A 25,839-nucleotide genomic window follows, 5' to 3' on the forward strand; every position below is an offset into this window, starting at 1 on the left:
CAGACGGAGGATGTCCACTCTACTACTGCACGCCTACACTAATCCACAATCACCTCTGGATGAGTTCACCGGCTGGGACTAGTCATCAAATCACCAGAAGGGGCTGGAAACCACCTGCTAGGATAAACACAGGAAGGACTCACAGCCCTTCAGTCAACCCTTCACTTTCTATAAATAGACTGTGACCATTCAGTTGCATTGTGGGACTATTTTTGGAGACACTGCGTCTAATATAGATACATTTATAATCTTTTATAACAAATCATGTTAAATCATCATGTGAAACTCCAGGGGGAGCGAGAACTTGGTGACATTTATCAGCAGTGCGCAACTGAAGGTGGTGGACACAGCGGCTGTGACAAGGGGGGGGGAAATAGAGCTACTGGATCAATAAAGGATACATTTGTATTATTATTATAGGATGACATTCTTTTATTTGTCATGGTGGATATAGCTTTGACTCTGTGTCTCTCTTCGGCCACATTGCGTGGCCGAAGAGAGACACCGAGTCATAACAACTTTATTTAAGTGCTTTACAATAAAACATGATAAAACTTCTCTGGTAGTTCCAACAAATACCATCAGTTAACTATAGTCAGTTCAACTACACAATTTATTATTTGGTGTCTCTGCTTACAAAATAATAATAATAATTAACAAATGAACAATTTATTTTGTTTCTTTTAAAGCACTACGTTACTTTGTGACTTTTTCTTTCAAATATTGTAACACATTGCTATTTTGTATCATTTTGTCAATACAAAATAAATGTAAAAAAGCATCAGTAAGACAGTTAAGATGGATAAAAGTATAATCGAAAAGTATAATTGTGTTGCTTTGCATGCCGATTAAGTGTTCGAGCATCGAGTGGTAAAAGTGAGTCTGGAGCCCATCTATCTCTCCAAGGGTGCAGCAGTTAGAAATAAAGTGGGCAATCCTTACATTCCTTTCAATCCTTTTGCTTGTGCACAACAGAGTTTGTGCGCGTCTGTCTTGCACTGTATGAATGCTGGATGACCTCTGCCAGTCTATGACAGCTGGCATATGGCACCACTCTACCTCCACCAGCCCGACTCTACGCCTCTGACGGTGCCAGCTCAGTAGCCCCTTAGACCTCTGACATCTAGGCCGTACACCAGGAAACAAGTTAGAACCGGTAATGAGGGCAGATCGCGAGTGAGCAAAGCAAAGGAAGAGCTGCTGCGCTCCGTGATTTCTGACAGACTCGGCTTAGGTTGGACTTAGCAGAAGTCTGACAGAAAAAAGGAAGAGATGTCTGAGGATACAAGTTTATAGAGACGTATGAAATGTGTTATAGATGTATACTGGATTTCCAGAATATCCACAGAAAATAAATGGCATGTTGCTTTATGAGTGGGCTGGAAATGAGTCAAAGAAATGGCATGTTGACTTTACAAGGGAGCTTTGATGCCAGTCACGCCTAATGTAAAAAGTAGTTTGTGTGGATGTTGCAAAATGTATTTCCCTCTGATGCTGCATGGCTTTTCCAAACTAAACTTTAAATAAGAAATTCTGTTTGGTCACTGAAATCAAAGCGTGTCCTGTTGTATGTGAAACAGTTTTCACATACAAAATGATGAAACACAAAGCTCAGAACAGGATGTTCATAATAAAGAGTCTTGCTGTGATCAGGCCATGAAATCAATTTCCATTTTTGCAATTAATTAGTCCACATGGTCCAGATTCAGATAGCTTGTTTGGCTGCATTCCTAGCTTGGCTGTTTCATATCAATGTGACTTCTCGTTTTCTAAGCAGCACCATTTTAAATTATGCCAAAAGCATTGTCAACAAGTAGATGCAGGGCCCAAACTATTCAGGCAACAGATGTTTCTGGGCCAGATAATTGAGAACAAATATCATCCACATTTGGCCATTTCCAAAGCCAAAATGACGATATTTGTCATGTCTAGCAATTCAATTGCCTTTGCTTGTTGCGTTAAAAACAAAGTAAGAATATTAAAGAATGTGGGTTCATGAATGTGTTTTGGCAACATGACGTGTTGCTGAGACAAGACAACAAGGCAACAAGGCAACAAGGCAGGCTAACTCAAGACCAGCTCAGCCAGTATAGTCTGCGGAAATGATAAGAGTTCTTCCAATACCAATTTTAGTATCGGAAATGCCGATAAATGTTGTGAAACATTAATGAATAAATTAATAAAGTTGTTTAAATGAGATGTTTTCACAGCAATACATAATAGATTTGTTTCTGTTTTTAACGCACTGGTATCGGAGCGGTACCCTCCATCGACGTCGGTAAGGAGAAGATTATGTCAGAATATTTCTATGAAATAAAACAACAGTGTTCTGTGTTGTTCTGTGTTCTGATGTGTGCAGAAGGCAGTAAAAAAATAACGTATGCAACAGTAATTTCCTCTTATCCTGTTGGATTCTCTACAGTTTGCCAAGAACTACACACTGTGGTGTTCAGCTGAGATGGTTCAACTTTACCCCATAGAACGACTAATAAATCATATTTTGCAGATTAGGCTTACAGACACACACAGAAAATCCTTTAATTAAACTCTGCTGAACAGGTTACAAATCGAGAGCCCTGTCTGCTGCTCCCTTTGTCACAGCGGATCTACAAACTACATTAGTAAGTGAGCTGAAGAATTAGGATGAATCAAATCAAGTTGTAATCTTCAGGTCATAGGTGCCTTTAAATATAACTCGCTAATGGTTTTGGATGATATATTATCATCCTGACACAATAATTTATCATAATATCCTCAAGGTACATTTTGTTCTTCCAATGGTCCCAGAAAAGGCCTGGATCTCTCTTTGACCTTAAATATCAACGGCTCTTAAAAGGACAAGTGAAAGAAAAAATGGAGTAAACATATGCTGCGGAATCATAATTTACAAAAAGCAAAACACTCGAGTATCAAGCCAGTGATAAAGTGGCATTAATGAAACCATGTTCATAAAGGTTGATGAAGGTTTGGTGCGTGTGTGTGCGTCACACACAGCAAAACAACTGAAGGGCCTTCTGGAAGATGGAATGAAGGGTTTAAACAAAAAAGAAGATGATTCAGGGATAAGTGCAAGCCTTGGGAAAAAAAAGAGAGAATATCATTTATTTTACCTCTGGTTTCCATGGCAATTTCTTGTGGCGCTGGCTGAGGAACTTCCGGATGCTGGTGTGGTCTCTGCCATCAGCCCCTCCTGCGATTGGCTCATCGTCCTTGAAAGAATACAGGAGAAGCAAAGACACACTTACTCTTCTGTAACGACAATCCATCGATGAAAGGAACAAGACAACTGAATGGTGGTTTTAAATCTCAGTCTAAACTATGCATGAAGGCATGCAGCCATCCATCCATCAATGTGGTAGTAACATGACTCCTCACCATCAGCCACATAATAGATATATGAGATAAAATGGAAGCATTAAGCAGTACATAATGTACAGTACAAACAGCGGAGAATACCACACACACACACACACACACACACACACACACACACACACACACACACACACACACACACACACACACACACACACACACACACACACACACACACACACACACACACACACACACACACACACACACACACACACACACACACACACACACACACACACACACACACACACACACACACACAGGAAACACAGGGTTATTTCCCAAGGCTACTATTAAGATCCTGTTGAATCTCCTCTTCACCATGTACTCCTAATCCAGCCCTTGACTCGCCAAAGCCCTAATCTCCAACATACTCTAACCATCCACCCTGCGGGCCAAAATCTCCTCTCCAGGGAGCCTGAACTCTCCCCGTGATCTTGGATTTAGCCTGGTGCTCCGGCCAGAGCACTGCAGGGTTCTTTCTCTACGGCCTGCTAAGCAGCATGTTAATGTTAATGCTGTGGTGTGGTGTGACGGGCAGGGCAGTGCAGAGGGGAGCGCAAGTTTGTGCTCAGCTATGAGGAGATAAAAGGATGCCTGGCTCCCAGAGAAGCAACCAAGTGGCGGGGCTGTGAAATGAGTCACAAAGCATCCTTCATTTAGCAGGGATGTCAGAGAGGATGCATAACTCCACCGAGACGAGCCGGAGAGGTTTCCAGCACCCCTGAAATGAGGGGCCTTTGTCGAGAAGGCACCCGTGTTTACAAAAGAATCAGAGCAGGAAGAAGATTTTTTTGTTTTTTTAAAGTAAAAAAGAGGAAAAGAGACAGAGCTGTTGGATACCGAGCCTTTGATTACTTATTTTAACTTCCAAGGGAGAGAGATGAAGGAGGACAGGGAAGGTAATGATGAACAGTATGCCCTCCTGTCTGACACCAGAGCAGCATTCCTGATGTGTGTGCGTACACAAAAGACTCAAGAACCTCTCCAGCATGTTATGTCACACACACACACACACACACACACACACACACACACACACACACACACACACACACACACACACACACACACACACACACACACACACACACACACACACACACACACACACACACACACACAAAGATTCACTCACAACATTCATATTGCATCAGCTGAAGTCTGTAAAATTAAAAGCGTAGACATTATTCAACATTTTTACCCAAGTCTGGAATACCGCATGCATGGATATAAAATATAGTTAAACATCTTTCAATTTCTGGTCATCAACACTGCAAAGCTTAGTGTTACTATCACGCATAACATTTGCACCGTGGATTGTCTTCTGTGTCATTGTTTTCCGAAACTGTGAGCAAACCAAGCACTTTTTGATTCTGTCTGTGACAAACAGTTACCATGCCAACTATGAGAACAGGTACGATGACTGTTTGAACGATTATTCGTGTGGATAAAGGACTTTATGATCTGCGGAAACGCTTACTGGTAGAAACAATTTATGAAAAAAATACAATGTCAACCATAAATCACTGCGTGGGTTTGGACAGTGATTCACACGGACAACACTTTACGAAAGCACCGCCTCAGCTCGATCCAACTAATAGTCTGCTTATCGATGCAACACTAAAAGGTACAGTTAGACTCATTGACCTGAGGTTGCACAACATCAATCAGCTGTACCTCTCTTTCCCCTACAGTGTACAACGACGTTACGCTCCAGCAAGATGTTGCCATTACTTATAGCGTACTACAAATACTTGTAACATTGTGCGCGACTCATTTACATACAGTTACAGTCTCTCATTGATAAGCAGATCTTCATTTTCCTGGCAATGGGCCCAGAAGTATGTTATCGCATTTCACTGATAATTCAAGTCGATGCTAAAGGGCCTGTCAGATGGCCGTATGTATTCAACATTGCATCACAGGCAAAACAGGGAACATCAATCACACTGATGAGACTTCCTATTTATCAAGAGTTTACATTGCTGTTTACCTTGTTGACTTTCAGTCAAATAAAAAGACAAATGATCTCTAACCAAGCGTGAGTGTGCTATGGGAGGAAAGCATCAGAGACGGGAAGAGTGAGGGAGAGCATCATTTAATGACAGCTCAACTTAGTTGAACACGTGGCAAAGTTGTAAACCTCAAAAGGGTTTGAATGATAGATCAGCTGTCCAATCAGTGAGCTTCTGTCACTGATATCCATCCGCCCATCAGTCAAAAGTCTAAGCTCACTGTAGAGGGGACTAGCCTCGGTTTTGTCCTCCCAAACCTCCCACATTAATACAGCACTTGCTAATCCTAGCCCAGGGAAACAGCTGGAGCCAGAGTAGAATACCAATGAGCTTAATTAATCTCCCTTATTAAACACAAACAAGCAAATGTCTGCAGGAGGTGTGTGTGTATGTGTGTGTGTGTGTGTGTGTGTGTGTGTGTGTGTGACAAATCTCTTCACCCCCCTCCACCCCATACACCAAGACAACCACTGCAAATGAGCTTGGCTCAGAATGCTATCAAAAAATCAAAAATCCACAAATCATAGCTTCATCTTCAGCGACCTGCAACATGAAAGTTAATAACCAGTGTGAAATAATTACATTCAGAATGTTAACCACCACAGATATATTCAGTATGTTAAATTAGTCCCACCATAATAATAATAATAATAATAATAATAATAATATAGACGCTTCCCATTTTTTCGCCCCTGGTCTCGCAGTGGCTCCTGGTCACTGGATGCTCACTGTTCATATTAATACGCGTAGCGGAAAGCAAAGAAGCCTGGGTGGCAGTTATTGCAGCAATGACTAATGCAAAGGATTTATCCCCAAATATATAAGCTGCAATGAAAGCTGTCCTCATCTGTGATGGTGATGTTTCGAAATCTAATGCAGAAAACATATATTCAGATATCAGATGATCTTGGATAAGTATGTGTGAGTATATCACCATGGACCAGACCTTTCTAATCTATGTGACAACATGGCTGTGAGAGAGATATATTTTCCAAAGAGAGAAATAGCGAGATGAAAGTAAAGAGTGAGACGAAGAGAAAAGACAGAAATGGGAAAAGAGACATAAAGAATGGGCAGACTGGCGAACAAGCAGCAGAACACAAGACGGATGACCAAGAGACATACAGAAGAGAGAAAGAGTGACCAATGGAGCAATACCAAGAAGAAGAACTGAGAAGCTCTTTGATAGGCAGGGCTCAGTGCAGAGTGCCAGTCTGGTTCTCAGAAATCCCTCTGGCACAGCACATGTCTGAAGCGACTGCGTACTGGCAGGATCTCTTTTCCACCTCTCTGTACCGCACAGACCAAACAGAGCGGTTCAGAGCACCACAAAGCCCTGTGAAGTATTACACACTCACTGGGGCTCTCCGTATGTGATGCGACTACAAGTGAAAAAGATTGATTTTCAGCTCACAAATCTTTGCACAATTGAATACAAAGAGCAAAAAACAAGCTCTCTAAGATATGGTTGGTGTTGCATAAATAAAAAAAAGAAGAAAAAAAAAGGTGACTGGCAAGTCACAGAAACAATGCTGCAATGTATTTGAAACACAGCAAGGCTAAATCTACCACTGCAGATCCACGACACAGAGTTTGAGCTGCTCCTGTCTGCCCATCGATTGAGGGTCCCATGGGCCAGATGGAGCATGTATGAGTCTTTCATTCCCTGTGCCATACAGACATTGAACACAACATGACTGCAGGGACAGGGAACACGTTTGTTTTATGAGATGTTCTCTCATTTATTATTTATATATATATAGTGTTAGGTACATTGTACGTACCTTCGGTGGGAAAAAAAGTAAATCCAATCAATTCAAAGAATACACTGGAAACCACAGATGTGCAGTTTCTCTACACCACAGTTACATAGTAAGAAACAGAACAATAGCAACTTGTTTTGTAACAACCACCATGTCTTTCTTTGAAATGTTGTTTTGTTGAAATCAATTATGCTTAGGTTAATTCACATCAACGCTGAAACTGGAACAAAGGCAAGTTCTCATGGTCTTAGCGAGGCTTTCCATGGTTTCTCACAGGTGCACATCAGCCAGTTTACATTATAATGCACCAATAAAAAAAGAAAAGGGAAAAGTAGGTACGTTGTTCATCAATGCTTGGAATTTACAGAATGGTTAAGAAAAACAAAACGTGATTGAAAAGCCCTCCGAGTGTCGTCGCATAGCAAAGAATATATGAAGACCAATGTGCTATGAATAATTTAGGGTTTCACATGCGAGGGTCTTTAAGTAACAAAGAAAACAATGCAGGGAATAGCGAGGAAACCTGTGATTTCCTAATGGCTGTGCAAGAAGACTGAGGAGGGAGGGAGAAGATGCGGCTCATTTTTATTTCTCCACTTCATACCTGAGAGGACCAATTATGCCACCTCCTCACAGGGAGCAAGCAACTAACTGCATTACTCTCACAAGACTCTTGTTGGGATTCAAAAGTGTGTTTATGCCAGTCCTTGGACAAATGTCTTCAGTTGGACCCTTGTGCACTTGCTCCTTCACCATCCACGAACACACTCGCCATGGCAACAAGAGGTCTGCCACCACACACCTGTCTGAAATAGTTTACGAGCTAATTGTGTGTTTCTACATACATGAAAAATGCATATGTTTTTCCTCATGCTGTGCTGTCAATTGAATCACCCATCGTGTTGCAACGTAAATGTTCTTTTCAGAAGCAGAAGAGAGGAAGAGCGCCGTGACGAATGAGTCAGTGATCGGCCTGTGAACCACATGTCTCTTTTCAGTAGCTACAGGAAGATGTTATTGACAACACAAGATCAGTGCACACGCTTGCACCATAGCACTTGCTAAGAAACACGGCTGTGTTAACTTGAAATGATCTCTATTGTTTAAAAAGGTAACGCTGCTTGCCCTGGGAACCATCCCAATGATCCTGGATCAGCACTCATGAGCCCCGAGAGGTTGATTGAATCTGCACCCTGATCTCACAATCGGCCGTCATTCGCAGTCTATTTCATATACCTTTACATCCAAATCCCTATTCCTTTTAACAAAGTGGCTGACACTGCTGAACAGAAATCAGCCCGAGCACATTCAGTTAAACTATTGCAGAACAAATCCCAGCCAAAAGAAAAAAAGGAGTGCAACTATTTTTGTCTCCCCGTCTGCATTATTCATGTAAGAAATTGCATGCCGGTCAATGAAACAACAGTAGAAAGGCTGCGTGAAGAAGAGAGGGAGAAAAATGGAAGACAAATAAAGGACGGCTGCTGTCGATAATAGGAGTGATTGAGTGATAGCAGTGGCTTCAATTCATTGGTTGAAAGATTAATGATGCAGAGGTGAGAATGGCAGGGAGACAATAAGAAGCAAAGGAGAAGAAGGAGGTAGCGGAGGGAGGGAGGGAGGGAGGGGGAAGAGATGGACGGATGGTGTGAAAACAGTTGAGGGAGAAACGGGAGAAGATGAACAATTATTAACCTGCATGGGTACTTAGAAAGTGCTGATTTTAATTGAATGATTATGTCCGTGTGTGCATACATGTGTCCTTGAGTATAGCAATAAACATTATATCTGAATATAGGTCTGTATGGATCGTGTGCATGCATCCTTGCGTTCCTACCAGCATGCAGCACATATTAAGGTGTGCAGTGGATGTACTGTACGTCACAGAGTGTGTCATCTATTGATTTAGGTCTGGGACGCGGTGGTAGGACTTCTGTTTTGTCCACATCGATATCTGTGAGGAGCAGTGAAATCCCTCTCTGGGTCAATAGCGGTCAGGAGAACTTTTCCTGTGCTGTCACATTTGGCTTCACGGCCTCGAAAAAAATCAAAGTTGAGATTTTATTGAAACACATTTTACACAAAGAGCAAACTGAATGCTGGATTTGATAAGTAACTCATGGTGTAAACTATTAAAGAGCAACAACAAGTTGATTAATACACATATTGTCACCAGATATGTGGTATTACTTCTTGGAGAAATAACAGTTCTGGCCTAATGCTTCACATGCAAAATAAACCTAAAAGGTGATTGAAAAAAAATAGCACTTCAGTTCAGCGGCCGCTGCATTATGGGTGCAATGAATCAGAATCATATGGAAATATTTGGCTGACTGATCGAGGGCAGGATTTTGCATTATGTTGGATGAGAGAGAGAAAGCAGGCAAAGCATAAACCCCTCTTGTTGGTGGCTTGTACTCTTTGCAGAGTAATTAAAACCGTTTGAGCAGTGATTCAGTACAAGAAATATCCTGTGGAAAGACAGCTAAAGGTGCCTTTAATCATTATAGATTACACTTTAAGTAGAGCTTGAACAAGATACGGGTCAGATGAGTGGAAAAGAAAAATAAATGGTTGGAAGGGGACGGAGAGTAAAGACAGAAAGCATCTGAGCTGGAATCCAGCCGTGTGCCATGCCAGCAGGTTTTACTGTCTGGGCAGCACAATGCATTACTCTGTACTTTCTATCACAGTAAGGGCTGGGTGAAAGAGAGGAATAAAGAAGAGAGGTCTGTCATCCGCGTTAGGTGTACCTTTTTCTGTCCAGGCTGATTATTACTGATTGGGTGTGACATGGGGCAGCTGGCAAACAGAACAGGCAAACAGTCCACTGCCAATCATCCCCGACCTGCCTGGTGCTGAATCTGACCTAATCAACACTGAGCCTGCAGCAGGGAAACCGAGATGGACACAAACAGGCTGCTCTCATGAGACGGTAACGGTGCATTAACTTGGCGAAAACCGAGATGGATGGATTCATTTTATTTGTTCCCTGACTGCCATCCACTTTTCTGAAACATAGAGTTTTATCAGTTCTGACCACGGTGTGCTCGAAGTACAGGCGCACAATAAAAAAGGCACCCGGCTGCTTATTTTGGCAGAACCGAGCACCGCCACAGGCTTTTTTTTTAAAAAGCCAAAGCTTTTTTTCAGAAAAGACCGTGTGAGACGCTTTTTTTGTCAGGAAAATGCTGAACAAAAAGGTTTCTCAGGAGGCGGGTGGTTTGCAACAACAATAAGAAGGAGGGAGAGAGGCAACAAAGTCCCAATCCAAAGATTGTTTTTTACCGTGAGTAAATAAAAAGGTGCTATATTGTGCCTGCAGTGAGCATTTAAACAATTTAAAACATAAGGAGGCAGCGTAGGATCAAATCCTGCAACTTCCACGAACATCTGGTAAGCGTTTGCTTATTTTGCATTCAGCATTTGATCAGATTCTAAACATACTAATTAGCTTAATAACCAGCTGGATCAGTGACACCTGCAGGCAATGGGTTTTAATACAGCAGGTTCTTTTCTGTCTTTCATTCTTATAGCTACTGCTTCTGTGAGTGTTGGAAGTTTCAAGTACATACTTTTATGTCGTTTCTGACGCATTTGAGCAAAAATGTGTCGATGCTGAAGGTTATTTTCTGTTGTCTGTGCTTTCGCTGTGTATCGTCACAATATGTCTGCGAGTGTTGAGAGCTTGCACATCAAACTGTGTGTTTAATCGCACACGCCACCCAAAAACCTCAGCACATCTGGCCGGAGCACATCAAAGCATGAATGCAAGACGCTAAAGTACTCCCTCCTCCCACTCTACACCCAACAGCTCCCTTGACCTAAAACCAGAGATGTAAAATGAGGTAACTCTCGGTCCATGCCACACTCGCATGCACACGGCTCTCCATCACGTATCTACTTCGTGAAAGGAAATGCAATTAAAAGGCTGAATTGAATTATGAATGAAAGAAGGGTCTATGTAAAGTGTAATAATGGGAGATACTAGCAAAATGTTCTGGGTTCTACTGGAAGTTACTTTTTTATAAACACACAACAAGAAATGTATAGGAATTCCCCAACCCACAGCACACACACACAGACACACTACATTCACACATCGATCTAAATAACACATTTCAAACTGCTTACACACAACTGTGACCAACTAAAATGCACAGCAACATTCCCAAGTTATTGTGTGTTGGTGTCTGTGTTCAGTACATACTGCACATGTAGATGCAAACAGTTACACTTCATTATAATAACAAAAACAGCTTGTTGGGATGAAAAATCGAATAGCAAGACACCCGAAGGTGGTCCCGTCTTCATTATGGTCAGTAAAGACAACAGCGATTACCTTCTATACCAACAATCTTCTTATCTTATCCCTGTTGAATAATAGCAACAATCTCATACAGGAGGTCGACAGGTTTATTTCCTGCTCTGAATATGTTGAGAACAAGGAGCAGTCATTGTAACAAAATAAGCCCCAACCGAGAGAAAATAATATGCACCGAGTTCATCAAAAATAATGAATGAATTCATTATTTGTTTAAATAAAGTAACTTAGCTAGTAACAGGAAAAACAAAAAGGCAGCATAAACTCTATGCACTATTTTTACGTGTCATCACGATGGCTCATTTAGACATCTGAGGAAACGGAGCCATTAGTTACACCTGCCAAGTCAAAATGTCTGCTGGGAGGAACGTCTATGGACAAACTGAGTGTCAGTAGAAAAGTGAGCAGCCGTTTCACCTGTTGTCAATTTACAATCAGTGCTCATGGTAACGTGTCTCCCCTGTAGTGAGCAACAAGCCAACAATACGTTTTCTGGGGTGAGAAAAGAAGACAGTCAGAGTCTGTGTTTGCTTTGTGTGTTCTGTAAAGGAAGTCGACCGCTGTAGCCAACACTGGATTGGGAGCTCTTTCCCATTAACCTGTTTCACAATCATAAACTACTTTGGTTATGTTGTGTTTAACTTTGTATCTTATTCCAAACAAAGGCAGCGTGGGTGTCCTGATGGCCTAGCAGCTTGAGTATCTGCATCAGGTTCATAACGTGCCCAAAAACATATAGATTTTTTTTTTTTTTAACAAGTGCAGTTTTGAAGAAGTTTGTGTTTTTTTTTTTTTTTTTTTATAAAACCTTGAGAAATAAGAATGTTACGAAATATAAGAAAAAAGATGCCACTCCACAAGCAGTTACATGTAGAACTTACAGCGAACATGACATATTATATATATATATTATATATTATATATATGTGTTTCAGTGATATGTAGGTGTCCTACCACCTGCCTGAGTTCTGCTCCTGGCAATTCTGCTGACCAGCACTCCCGAGCTCTCGGCTCTGCTTTAGAATTTTTTTTCCCTCCACCCTTCTTCCTCGGGCAGCTCTTTCCTCTGTTGCTTTCTACTGATAAATACTGTTTAGTTCAGTGTGATTGAACTTTTTCTTCAAGTCCAGAGAGAGCAAAATGAAAGCTTATTATAAAACCTGGCCCTCTCTGACGAGATGTATGAAGGACCACTGGTTACGTAAGCGCTTTAAGTGCTCTGTAAAATATTTGCCTAGCGCTCAATATAAAGTGTCCTTAAAGACCTGGTGCAGCCCAAAACTAACCAAGATTAATGGTGGCAGAGTAAGTAACTATCAATCATCCACCCTGGCTGAACACTGATACAAAAAATATTTTAGAGGCAAAAGGAAAACAAAGAGACTAAAATTAAAAGAAACTTTACATTTAGAAAGCAATAAAAAAAAAACACAAGACAATGAGCATAAAGGTTTTTCTGTGGGTGTTTAAATAGAGCTGAGCAGTTTGGGAGGCTGGCCAGTGGGAGACGGGGAGATGAGAGGAACCTGTGGCCACATCTGACTCCATTGTTAGCTGGCTTAAACAAACACAGGGATGTGTCAGCAAAGCTGGTGGCATCAGGGGGATGACTTTTACAGTTTCCTTTATTTTCTTTTTTTTTACCTTTTCATCCTTCCTCCACGCTTTCTATTTGCTTCCTTTTAAATGTTGCCATCACCCCTGGGCCCAGAGAACATGTCAGACTCAGTCTTTCATCTTAAAGAAAGCTTACCTCTGTAGTTCAGCATCCATGCATGGATTATGTGCATATACATATGCGTGTTTCAGATGACCGACATCTTTGACCTTTGTGAAGTTAGCTTTTTAAAAACACCTGCTTTTCTCCTGGAATCACTTCTTTTCTTGGCTCTGTAGGCCTGTCAGTGCAACTCAAACTGACAGACATGAGCAGCTTTGAGGAGGAGGCCTCTGGTTAATAAACTGTGTCAAAACGAATGTCTCTCCAGCTCTCTCCCCCACAGCACACTGCACACCTGTTTGGAGAACTCACATCCACCTGTTTTGGTTTTGATAAAAAAAAGAAATGCCTCTGACTCGCTTCCACTTCCCCCTTCACTCGCCTCTACGTTGCGTCTTTATCGGCAAACATTCTTCATACCCTATCACCAAGACAACAGGACAGACAAAAGAGTAATTAAAATGTCTCTGCTGCTTTGTGTTTAATGTCCCCGTTGGCCAACTATAACCTTGACGGCACTTCACAGCAAACCCCTGATTCGAGGTCACATTTATGCAGTTTTATTCATGGTATCATGCAGCTAACCCGACAGAAAAAACAACTCACGACTCTGATGAAGACACAGATGACGTGAAAACGTGAGTATTTTTAATAAAGTGTGTTTCTTTAAACATGTGTTTGGACCAAATCTCTGAAGGCTACCCCGATACAAGATTGCATTATCCTGTCTGTCCGAGAGTCTGAGAGCATTGGACAGGCCAGTTATTACTCATGGGAGGCTTAGAGCGCATTACGACTCTTTTTTTTTACTGGAGGTAAAGCTAAATTGTTTCATAACAGTCAAATTCATCATTGTGTTTTTTACGCTGGGTACAAAGTGTGGAAACACTTAAATTAAGACAAAATGTCTTCCACGTTTCCGATAAAGGGAGGACATGCTGCAACTTTTCTTATGGTTTATGCGGCACTGTATGTCTAATTATGATAGCTGCTGTCTATTAACTCAACTCCATCGGTGAGGTTTTACGGACAAAAAACGCGTATAATAAATTGAAGAAATGTGTCAGTGTTTGCTGATACAAATGGCATCTTTTATCTCCTGTGCACTATTCTGACATTCGGTTTGCTTTTTCTGCCTCCAACCTCTCCGACATCAGCTCCATTTAAACACCCACGCAACCGACTGACTACCAGTTCGGTGGCATGGGTATTCAATGGTGCCTGTGCATGTTGGTGCAGATGGATGGCGGCAAGAAAATAACAATGAATCTTCATCATAGTCTGTCACCGCCCAAACACACCCACAGTCCCAAGCTGCTCTTTTGTCTTCAGGCTACTGTTTTGTACATCTCAGACCTGATGCTCTCCTCTGCCTCTTTACCCATCCTCACTTGTGTTTTCTATCCATTCATCCATCCATCCACCCGTCTGTCCGATCTCTGGACACCAGGAAGGAGGCGCAATAGGGAATCCATAGCTCATTGCAGGACACCACATCCGTCTCTATTCACAGCACGCCCACATTGTTCTGGAGCCTCCATCAATAGGAACCAGGCGGCGTGGGTTGCAATATCATCTACCTGCAGGCGTCTTGTCAGATCAGAGATGACATATACCTCCACCTGTTACACCGTCTGCAGGAAACCCACACACTGTATGAGACCACTCACTTCTCCAATACTGGGCACAAAAGGTACAAAGCTAATGATCTACTTTGTTGGAGAACGCTATGTGAAGACGTTGGCCTTTTGGTGTGCTATATGGCTCATATTATTATATAGTCTGTGTGAGATTCATGTCCTGTCTTGTTTCAGTCTTCAGCATTCTAACAGATATTCCTAGAAAACTTATATACGGTAGAGCAATAAAATCAATGAACTTTTATTGCATGATTGTAGAAGGTGCTATGCTGGAGCAGGACAATGATTGGGTGTGACACAGTCGTTGCTCAGGGTCAACTCTTTCAATTTCACATCATCTCATCGTCTCTTCTTTTGTTGCTGCACCCATTACATCTACGTCCAATTTTCTCATCTCTCTCTCTCTCTCTCTCTGTCTCTCTCACTCTCTCGCTCTGAGCCTACATACAATTCTGGCGATAGTTTAACGGATCATTTAACATTTTTATACAGTACCTCTTTTATGGCTCTCGGTGTAAAACAAAATCTACTCAAAAACTTCTCCGGCTTTTCCACATGGAAAAGTACTCAGTCTTTTCAGTTTTTTTCATCCTACATTTCACACAACATTCATGTAAAATGATCCAATCAAACCAAACGTCCTTCATGCGCTTGTCTTGTGCAACCAGTGAGTCTCCAGTGAAGCTCGGGACACAAGGGCGAAGAATTTGGACCAGCGACTACTGAATTGTCCCAAGTAATAGTTTGGATAAAAGAGTGAAATATATCCACTGTTGTTGAGGAAGACACCATCTTTATATTTACAGTTTGGTTCACGACAATACAGGACAAATGGTTTGTCATATTGATTCAGTAAGTTTAGGCAATCAGACAAAGTGCTGTGTCTGGCAGACGGTCTGAAGAGGATACTACCATATCAGCAGAGCACAAAGCAATAACGGAACGTAAAGTAACATAAAAATGAAATATTCCTTATCCGAGAACATAACTTGAAGAAAACTGATGATTTTTCAAAAGGTAAATGAGTTGCTGTACGTGTGCCGAGTATGATAACAGGACTTTTATCCATCACTGCTGTAGCTTTTAATATTCGTAGATGTTCTTCAATAGCTGCTTGCCAATGTCCATTAAACCACTTCATCCGCAAATAACACCTCAATCAAGAACTTGTGTTTGGATTAATTACAGCAACATGAAATCCTCTTGACCCAGAGACAGACGTGCGGTAAACAAACAGCTCTAAGCACTTTTCACTGCTGCAGGTATATGTGGGACAGTGAGGTGAGAGAAATTACCAATATTGCAGAACGTCAATATGAGCCCTCGTCCTACTTTATTGACACACTGGCACTTATATTTTGCCAGATGGAGACTAAACCCATGAAATGGAGCAGGTGCACCGTGCAGGCAGAAATACAGATGAATTCTTCACTGCAACTTTTGCAAATGAAAGGAGAAAAAAAAAGAAAGAAAGAGCCGAGCAGATGTGAGATGATGGAGACATATCAAACCTTGCAGGCTGCGTCAGTGACTTTAGCATGGTTTTTAATACTTTTGGGAGAACTTTTTAACAGTTACCAATTCTCAGCCATCTGGCAAAGATTTGTAAATTCTCTTCTGTTTGCATTAAACTGGCTAGACACATTTTAGAGAGCGTTTCATCTCTTTGTCATCTCTCCTCATATCAACACAAACTGGTTTGTCAGTTTCAATATATTAAGCAGCTGCTTGCTGGTAGACTGTTGTGGTTGTTTTTGGGGGTTTGTTTTATCATTGGCCAGATGTTTAAAGAAGTCTCTGTGTGTGTGTGTGTGAGATGCTGGCTAATTAATGTTTGGTTCACGAGTTACTGAGGCCGGAATGATACGAAGTACAGAGAACAAGATCGCTTCTGAGTTTTTTTAGTGTTGATACCGATAGCAATACCTGAGCTTTGGGTCTCTGTCGATACCGAGTACCGATCCGATACCAAGGTTTAATAATATGCCTATTAAACCTTGGTGACTGGGATGTTCTTTTTGTGTGGAAGGCAACATCACTCTTGACTTTAACATTGCTTTCCTAACTTTTGTAAAACCAAAAAAATAAATACATAGACATAAATGTACAGATTTGTTATCTATTAAAATAATGGTATCCAATCCCAGATTGGCCCATTGTTAATGATACCCAATCCAGCTATTTGAGTATAGCTACATCTGTATATATTCAGATGAAACGATAATAATTTAGCACTTGACCATAGAAAATACTTCTCAAAGTGCAAAGTACAAAGAGACAACATTGATTCACTGGTTGCAATTAACACAGTGTTGCTCCTGTCCGGTGAGGCGCAAATTGAAAAAGCCAATAAAAATTGGTTTTCTCCCTCGAGCCGCCATCTCACAAGACTGACATGGCCACTCCAGATCCATCTGCGCCTCCCAGCCAACAGCATCGACTTGTGCGTCGATACATATTTGCTAACTTCTACTGGCATATGAGAGAAAAGTCAAAGCAGTGTGTTGTTTAATGTCAGAATAAATCCACGAGGACGCTTAAAGGAATTGGTATCCTGACAATAACAATAGAGCCAAACACAGTTTGCACTGTCCGCCACTGTAGCCAGAAGAATAATCTGCGTGGTCGGCCTGTTTAGGCCATTACCCCCTGGATGAGATACGTGAAGAATAATCACCTTCTTTTTCTTTATGTCAGCCGTTTCATAGTCACAATCGATGTTTAATCTAAAATCCCTTATTCTTTCTTTCCTTTAAGTGCTGTTATGACATGTAAGTTGTCATAGCAGCACATTGAGTGCAAGATCATATCGGACGTATGTGGCACGATTGGAAAAGCTGGTAAATGAGGTTTGTCTTATTTAATACCTCCTCAAAGTCTTTTAAAGGTCAAACTCAAACTGCGGTTTATACGGTAATCACAGCAGTGTAATCTGTACATATTAAAAGCAGCAGGTTATATTGATGGAACTATAATTATATCATTACACCTGCATCTTAATGGACCGATGTCAATACATTTTTTTTATTTCTTTTGTCGTGTCAATAAGATGAGGTGAGATGAGGAGGAGGAGTAGGATGTAGTGTAGGTTGTGGGTGCAGAGACACTAATGGAGCTGCTATGAGAGCTTAATGAGGAGGAATGAAGAGAAGATGATGAAAAGGAGATGAAATAATGGGTGAGCTCCTTTACATTATTCCTGATAATGTCTCTGCATGCCGAGTAATCCATCACGGTGAACTCAAAGCATATATTTGTAGTTTTGGCCATTTTAATTATAAGAGTAACTATTTTTATTTACTAAGTGCATGCAGCCTGATCTTCCCTTGTGTAAGATTTCACAGCAACTGTATTGCAATACTTATGCTGTATGTCCAAAACCTTCTGCTGAGCAGACACATATTGTGATTATGTTGCACGCTGCTTACTGTCAGACACCCACCGAGAATATCATATATATATATTCCTGCAAAACTCGGGTGCCCGTGTTTCTTTTATTGAAGAACGCAACTTATATTATATTTGTATACATTTATTTTGATTTATCTCAATTGATTACGTTTCTCCTATATAATTGTACTGTATACAAGTATTGATATAATATAGGAGTATTTATTTATGTAGATGACAACTGAGCAAACTCTATCCATTGATGAAGGCTGCGAGATGCGGCTGAAAGCTCCAGAAATAAACCCAGTAGGTGACCCTCAAATCACTATTTACAAAGTCAGGAATGAAACTTCAAGCTCAACATGTCTTCATGAGAGTTGAACATATTTATAAACAGTGTTACCAACACCCCCCCACCCCCCTATGAATGATGTGCATCAACAGTTGATAAATGTTTCATAACACACAGGAAAAAATGAATATCACTACATATATGTGTCAGTGTGTGATCAATCATGAATGATCTGTGTAAATAATCAGGTGTGTATATACTACTTATGAATGCTAAATAGCAGAGTTAAAGTTAAGTGTCACCATGTAAACCACATATGAACATTAGCCCATATCGTTCCGTTTCACTGGGGGTGAAGTGGAGGAGACAGAGGAGTGATGGCAAGCCAAATGAAAGAGTTGAAGGCAGGAGAAGAACAAGGTGGGTGACCATGGGTGACGAGGCAGGCAGAGATCCTGAGGAGATCAATCAACAGGCTCCGAGCGTCTGGCCTCAGCCAGGACAGCGTGGGGACAGTAGAGATCGATGGGGAGTTGGGCCCATGGGCTGGTTCACCACATGAGACAATATATTATAGACTGGAAACACACACCAGCGGAATGAGAGGAGTGGGATTGGAAGCAAAGAAGAGAGATCGAGAGAAGAAGATGACGGGAGAAAAGCAATGACAAATAGTGAAAGAGTAGCACACATAACAACGGAGCGACAACATACAACAAGTCAAACGTATGTGTGAGAACAATTTGAACAGATTGCTGAAGTGGGAGTGAAAGGTTCAGATGAATCAAAAACACTGTTGTAGCTCCATTTTTCTACACTTACACAAACGCTAACCTGTAAAACCGTCGTCAGCGTGTGTAGTTTGTTTTTCAGCAGCAGCACTTATTCCGTAAGGAACATCAACCGGGTAAATCCAACGCATCTCTCCACACAATGTTTAGTCTCTATAGGCAGATTTCCATTCATATGCAGAATTTACAGGCAGTGGGACAATATGTTGGTATCTGAAACCCTCCGTTGTCCGTTTGCAGTCTGTGCAGTATTGACCAATCACATTTGAGCAGGCGTTGGTTGAATGCAGGCAAACAGTCGGTGTGGAGAACAAAATAAGTGAAACGCATTGACTGAAATGAATCCAATTTTGCTTTTTAATGGTTTAAAATGAGCTTGTAAACTGGCTAGTTATGAAAGAACCCGGTCACGCACGTCATCTCTCAACTCCAACGCTACTCTCGCATCTCAAGTTGCTAATCGGACTATAAACAAAGAGCAGCGCACGAGAAGAAAGTCCTGGTCTCCACAGGAAACCCAACAATTGTTTGCCCCTTATCCATCGTCAGACCAATAGCTGATGGGTTCCGAGATTGTGCACTTGTTAATGTTTTCACACCACTCATAGATGAAAGAGTGCACTAAAAGAAAAAAGAAAAAGAGAGACACTTTAAAGCTGGCACCTATAAAAATCTCCCTAGAGAAAAGCTGGAAACTGAAGCCCATCCATCCATCCATCCATTATCACCCGCTTATCCGGGGTCGGGTCGCGGTGGCAGCAGGTTCAGCAGGCCGACCCAGGCTTCCCTCTCACCCGCAACACTTTCCAGCTCATTCTGGGGGATCCCGAGGCGTTCCAAGGCCAGCCGGGAGATATAATCCCTCCAGCATGTCCTCGGTCTTCTCCGGGGCCTCCTACCAGTTGGACGTGCCCGGAAAACCTCTAATGGGAGGCGTCCAGGAGGCATCCTGACTAGATGCCCGAACCACCTCAGCTGACTCCTTTCGACACGAAGGAGCAGCGACTCGACTCCAAGCTCCCCCCTGATGTCTGAGCTCCTTACCCTATCTCTAAGGCTGAGCCCGGCCACCCTACGGAGGAAGCTCATTTCGGCCGCTTGTATCCGAAACTGAAGCGAAACACAAAAAACTAGTCAACGACGTGGCCGACAGGAAACGATCCCACAAGAATGCAAATGAACATTCTCCTCCTCTTCCTTAGACCCAGAGAAACACAGCATGCCCACACCGAGAGTTTTGATTCCAATTTCATAACATACAGTATTACTCCATTATTCCATCCATGGTGCAAACCTGCCAAGCCGTATCTGCCTCTCGTCTAATAAATGCCTCTGCGGTGGGAGATTTGACAAGTAATATAAAGAGAGACTGAGAATGCTTTGCATCTATTGTTCAGTGAGGTTCTTATCCCGGCCTTGTTTCCATTGTTAACTGGAGTCTTTTTTCCCCCCTTTTTCTAAGTGGCAACAGGAGCAGCACCTGCTTGTTCAATGTGGTAGAAAAAGAGCCATCTTCTACCGACAACGCTGCAATGATGACAACCGCTGACGTTTCCTATGATACAGCCTTCTAAAAGCACTTCAAACATTAAACACTTCAACAAGTTTGTCTTGAAGGTGTTGATGCCGTCTCCCATCCGAGGCCTTTGACCATCAGCTCGTTACGTTCTCAAGGATCCCGTTTAACACAACAGATCCTGTCTGTGGGTCCGCGTTGTTACGACGTAAGCACAATTCTAATTTAATATCCGTTTTAGAATTAGCCTTCTGAAATGAGCATTGAGTCACAAAAAGAAAATTGAGTATGAATAGAGGGAACAATCTATTTCCTTATTGCAGAGGGATTATGCAATAATCAGACTGATGTGGCAAATACATTAACCCTCAACACCCACGACCTGGGATTTAAAAAATGTTTTTATGTAAAGGAATTTCCCAGTGACAAAAATTACAACCGTGACAAAATCTGAATACATTTCAAGGGAGCATTCATAAAGATTATATTTGTTCCCCAGTAATTCAAAATGTCTCACAATGTGTACATTTGATGCTTGCTTGAAAAAAACATTCAAACTGATTGGATAAATCGCCCAGCCCGATCGTCAACCCTGACCAAAGTTTGATTTGCAGATACAAGGCTTTTCTTTTCCGATAATCATTTCGACATGATGGACCGGCCCCTGACAAAATTTGAAGTGTCATTTTTCTTTGTGTGATGGTATTTGCAGCCCTTAATTAACTCATTGACTTCCAATTACTGTTTTCTGCGGTCCACTTTGACAACACTCCATCATATCAGTGGAATAGAAAAGACCCAACAGAGAGAGGTGGGTGGAGGTGAGAAAATAAAACAAACATAAGTCTAGTGTCATGTCTTTTGACCTACTGACCTTCCCTCAGCATGGCCCTAGTGTGAAACTGGCCATCAACAGCAAACAGCCAGCTGGCCACAGCTTAGCACTGACTGCAGCTGGAACAGAGCCAGCTGGTAGGAAGCAGAGCGAATAAGGAAAAAGCAGGAATCTTCACTAGTGTGCCGAAAAGGGTTGAGGGTGATCTCACTGTGTAATTATTTACCTCCTATATGTGGGGTGTATAAAACTACATGCTCTCATGAAATCAATTGTTTAGGTCCGCATGTGGAACCAGGTATCCTCCCGTTGTGTGCATGGACAGTGTGCTGCATGTTCACACAGAGCTGTTGTTCTTGAGCAACAGCCTTCCAGTCTGTTTGTTGGCATCTAGTCGTGGCCGGCAGAGTATGAAGACAGTGCAGAGCTCAGTGTTGGAGCCCCGCCTGGGAGTTTATTGCAGGGCGCACAGATTAGATCTCCTTCCTCTGTGAACCAACACCAGGCTGGTAAATGCCTGAGAGGTGATAGTGAGAATGACTGAAAGCACTGAAGCACCAAGAGGAAAAACAATTCTGGACTGAGCCGTCAACACCCCCAAGATTGAAAAATAACAAGAGAGGACTCACTGTGTGTAGGGTTTCAGCTGGTTATCAGAGCCTTGTGGCTAAACCAAGTAAAAATGATGTACATCCGAGGGATTAATGAACTATCAATGGAATATGTAATGCTGCATAAGTACTGTAAAATGTTTGAATATTAAGATGTAAACACCCAACCAATGCTAAAAAATAGCCATAGTGCTTTGATTTATGTTAATAGCTGTGGCCATCGTTTCCATCATATTTGATTACACTTTATTTACCAAAGACAAACTGGAAGAGAGCACAACCCCAATGTCAGAAGTAATCCGTTATGAAAACCGTGTGAGTGCATACGGCACAACCACGGCAGGCTGAAATCCGCCTCCACTCTTATGGGGATTTGGAACGGACACTTTGGTTTTTTGCTAATCTTAATGTTTGTTTAAAACCTTCAGGATCATCAGCTTGCGTCAAAGAGCACAATGTGATAATGACCCATAGGATTGGTCATGGACGGATTATCATGACCACGGGCCCACTGCACCCGCAAATATTCCACAGTGTGCCCTCACACACAGTTAGATTGCACAATAGCAGAAGGCAACCCAAAACCACACGTCATTAGGGCTATAACAGCGACGCAGCAATCAGTTATTTAACAATCATAAAGTCCAAAAGTCAAAATCTATTGGAAAAAACATTTCATCCAACAAAATAATCTGCCTCCGACCATTATAAAAAAATCAAAAAGGGAAACATGCAACGGGGCAGTCTGGCAGTAATAACAGCTTCACAAATTACATTCATACAACCATAGTAACCCATGTTTTAAGGTGATGACATCATAAAATATTAGTATTATGATAGTATTATTAAACTAATTATATTTTAGATTTTGGCATGTCAAATGACTGCCATTTTCGGCCTATTTATCTTTAGGAGTGAAAACACCGCCTAATTGAAATAAAACCGTGAAAGAATACATAAATGAACACCAAAGTAAGAACAGAGCTACGTATAGTCTGTGGTACCGAGCCATATACGACCACACAAACACGAGTGAAAAATCTCTTCTTACCGAACCACCGGCTCACTTCTGGACTTCTTTGAAGAAAAGTCACTGATGAGGTTGTAAGAGTCCAACTCCCGGACGAGATCCGATTCCATTACCACGAGTGACAGCATGTCGGGGCGTCTCTGCGTCATCCTTCTAGTTCATTTTTTATTCTAAATGTCTCCTTTGCAGTTGCTGACAGGAAGCGTCATTATGCCACCCTTCCCCCCATATGGGGGGACGTGGAATCAATATTACATCATTTTGATCAAATATCATAATGCTGCACATCAAATTAAACAACGGGATCTGGGCTACAGGAATAAGTCAGCCACTTCAAACACCAACTAAAATAATTATAAAAATATAATAACCATAATTCAGGAGTGTTTCCAGACCTAGCTGTCTGTGCTAAAACGTAGCTAATGTTGTTCGCTTCACATTGTCAAAGTCAAACATTGCAGAGAGAGCTATATTATTGAGAAGTTTAAACCTTTCAACTGCACCATTTCAAAGAGATAATCATCCTAAATGTTTTTTTGGGGGCGAAACTGAAACCTTTTCATTTTTGTTGTGTGCCATCTTCATTTACTCTTTAACCAGTAACATATAGAGTATATAGGGTAGCCTATGCAATTGTCGAGCAAATAGTCCTACAAATACATTTAATTTTAAAACAACATCACCTTCCACAGCTTTTTGTTGAAATAGAAGGTTGTACCAAAGCAGCTTTTTTTATTATTGCATTTATGCTTTGCCGACCCTCTCGGGCCTCACTCCTACATGTTGACAGCAAGGTTGACCTTTGACCTACGTCACTAGGCATACGACATTATGACATGTGGCATTTAATCGGCTAACTTACAAAACATTCAAACAATTTCATTATCATACAATATTTTCTAAATCACATTTACCAAAAATACTAATAATACATCTTAAGGCCCCCCTATTGACTCAGAGCCATCTATGGGACTGATGGCCCAAACTATGATAATAAGACCTGAATTAAATTAAATGTTATAAGCGCATGATGAAGGTTGCTCAGCATATTGCTTGTGGGGCTATTCACCTGCGTTCTTTCGGGGCCATGTTGCAGAGTAAGAGTTCTTGATTAAGGCTGTTTTTAGTAACACAGATGACAGCACACATGAGAAAAGTGGCAGAAAACAAGCGCAGTGAGAGGCTGCGAGCTCAGGCATCCCGGGGTAGGGCGCTCAGGCTGATGTACCAAATGCCTCATGGGAGATCCATTTCCACTTGGCAGGCTGCCGATCCAATCAGCAGAAGAGAACTCCCTCAACCAAATGTCAGAGAGGACGCAACGGAGTCACCGCCTGGATGCGTCACCCTGACTCGCTTATCGACAATCCTCTTTCAATCAGGGACAACACCGGAAATGCTTACTAAACGTAATGTGTACCTGGAAACATGAGTCATGTGTCAATGATCTCCATGGTCTAATCTAGATGTCAAATTTAGCAATTACACAATGATGCTAATCCCTATGTTTGGGTCCATTTGACAGATTACATGAAGCCTAATACCAGGCTACTGAACACAGCGTTGTATCATCATGTGTACGGCGCAGTCGAGTGTGTTGAGTCTTGCTGATCAACCCTATGTTTATTTACTTGTTCCGTCCGTGCTCTCTGGTCCTCATCATTCTCAGGCAAGTCTCCCAGTGCCAGCACCAGCTCCCGTAAACTATCGGCAAGGCCAGAGCGATGTAAGGCGGCCATATTTACAGCCCTGAAAGCAATTGGAGGTTAACAATGGAGGCCTGGCTGCTGCGGTTTATGAGCTGCTGTAAAGTTGCCACTATGATTAAAATCTCTGTCAGGTGAAAGACAACGGTGCGGCCCTTCCTCTCAAGCGTCCTGTGAAATATCTCCACATACTCGTCCTCCTCTCCTCTTCGTGACCTCGTTTGCAGGCCAACACAGCACACTGAGAGTCCTTTGTCTGCCCTGTGTGTGTGTGTGGTGGGGGGGTCATTAAATATCAATGCATGATATTTATTTATTATTTATTAAAGGCATTTTTCATCTTCTGTTATAATGAACAAAAATGTCCCCTCAGTGTATGTATATTGTATGAAATGTGAATATATAGAATATCATCAAGAATATAATTATTGCATAAAGACATTGCAAGATTGTTAAAATATTTCAAGGCAATGTGGTCTAACACTACATGACATGCATATGATTTGTTCTTCCCCAATTTTTTTTAAAGGTGTGGCTTTCTGGATAACCATCGAGCATCTGTGACTGACACGCAAAATACCTTTCGACACGTGCATGCCTTCATTTATCATTCAATCAATATTAATAATTCAAAGTTTCATCAAATCTGCTCCTCTCTTCGGTCTCTTTTTGTCCTCCAGCCTTTTTGTCGACTGTGAAGCCTCAACCCTCCTCCTTTGCCTACATCATTCTTCCCTCTCATCGGGTACGAGAGATGAAGGGAAATTCATTGCAGGTTTCATCTTGAAAAGCAGGTGGCCAGAGAGATATTCCATGTCTTTTTGA

General features: G+C 41.7%; 1 protein-coding gene across 1 annotated transcript in view; it reads right to left on the reverse strand.

Moving 5' to 3' along the window:
* b4galnt4a (beta-1,4-N-acetyl-galactosaminyl transferase 4a) overlaps window positions 1-25,839 on the reverse strand; it is a 125,284-nt gene that overhangs the window by 55,067 nt on the left and 44,378 nt on the right. The window contains exon 3 of the mRNA XM_034535848.1: window positions 3,111-3,209. Coding sequence (XP_034391739.1) covers window positions 3,111-3,209 — 99 coding nt within the window. The remainder of the gene's footprint in view (window positions 1-3,110; window positions 3,210-25,839) is intronic.

Source organism: Cyclopterus lumpus, chromosome 6 (assembly GCF_009769545.1).
Source record: "Cyclopterus lumpus isolate fCycLum1 chromosome 6, fCycLum1.pri, whole genome shotgun sequence".
NCBI classification, from domain to species: Eukaryota; Metazoa; Chordata; class Actinopteri; order Perciformes; family Cyclopteridae; genus Cyclopterus; species Cyclopterus lumpus.